The sequence below is a fragment of the Monopterus albus genome, unplaced genomic scaffold, assembly GCF_001952655.1.
Source record: "Monopterus albus unplaced genomic scaffold, M_albus_1.0 scaffold251.1, whole genome shotgun sequence".
Lineage (NCBI taxonomy): Eukaryota > Metazoa > Chordata > Actinopteri > Synbranchiformes > Synbranchidae > Monopterus > Monopterus albus.
The window spans coordinates 564,353-565,475 of NW_018128131.1; the positions used below are offsets into that span (position 1 = coordinate 564,353).

Here is a 1,123-nt window from a genome sequence, read left to right on the forward strand (position 1 = left end):
AAAGTGACATTTCACTCCACAGAAGAAAAGAGACCGACACACGTCACCATGCAGATTTACCCAAAGCTCCTCCTCCTGTCAGTCCCTCTCAGTTTCAGTGCTGTATTAAACTGCTCCTCCACCACCTCCTCTCCTCATCCTCCAAACCCTCTGATCTGTCAGCAGTAAGCTCACTCTCCAAGTGACAAGGCCATTCTCAGCACACAGGGACAACATGCTGGGGACCCTCTGCGCTCTCATCACCGCTCTAACATGTAAGGAGGCTGACGTACTGCGGCGTTGACCTCATGTGGGATTCATCAGTCTGTGTGTTTCTCTTGACTCCATGTCCTCTTGTTGTTTCCAGGTGTGAGTGGTGTGACAGTGGTGACACAGAAGCCTCCTGTTATGACAGTGAGGAAAGGAGAGACAGCCACCATGGACTGTAACCTGGGGACTGTTACTGCTCATAGTGCTGTATGGCATAAACAGATTCCAGGAGGAGTTCCTCAGTATGTGCTGAAGTTTCATCATTCCTTTAGCTCTCCAACTTATGGCTCTGGGTTCTCCTCTCCCAAATTCACATCAAACCATCAGTCACAATCAGATTATCGTTTGATCATTAACAATGTGGAGGAGGGAGACTCAGCAGTCTATTACTGTAGCACATGGGACAGCTCTGCTAAGGAGGAGGTATCACAGTGATTTATACTGAAACAAAAACCTCCTCACTAAACACTTCTGCTTTTTCACTTGGTGATTCATCATGACTGAGAGTAAACCTTACTGTGATGTCTCTGAGTTACATCTATCATTAAATACAGTACATATACATTTTATTTTAATATTATTAAAAGTCATTATGAATGGAAACCACAAAACAGACATTGATTTATTAATATGTTGTAAAATAAAAAATACATTTAAAAAATCCTTACACAAATCCCAAAGCTGTCATTTGCATCTAAAACACAACTAAATACTACAGTTACCTAACATCCTCTCAAATAAGAGTTAGTGACCGATGATGTCAATTCAATTCAAATCAAATCAAATTTTATTTGTATAGCGCCAAATCACAACAAAAGTCATCTCAGGACACTTTACAAAGTAAGGTCTAGACCTTACTGTTATCACTAATATT

The 1,123-nt window shown here is 41.1% G+C and overlaps 1 gene segment (V, D, J or C); it reads left to right on the forward strand.

The window, feature by feature from the left end:
• Positions 1-28: 28 nt before the first annotated feature.
• LOC109972254 (immunoglobulin lambda variable 3-21-like) lies at positions 29-795 on the forward strand. The segment is given in 2 exon segments: positions 29-254; positions 347-795. Coding segments are annotated over 2 exon segments (378 nt in total).
• Positions 796-1,123: the final 328 nt, after the last annotated feature.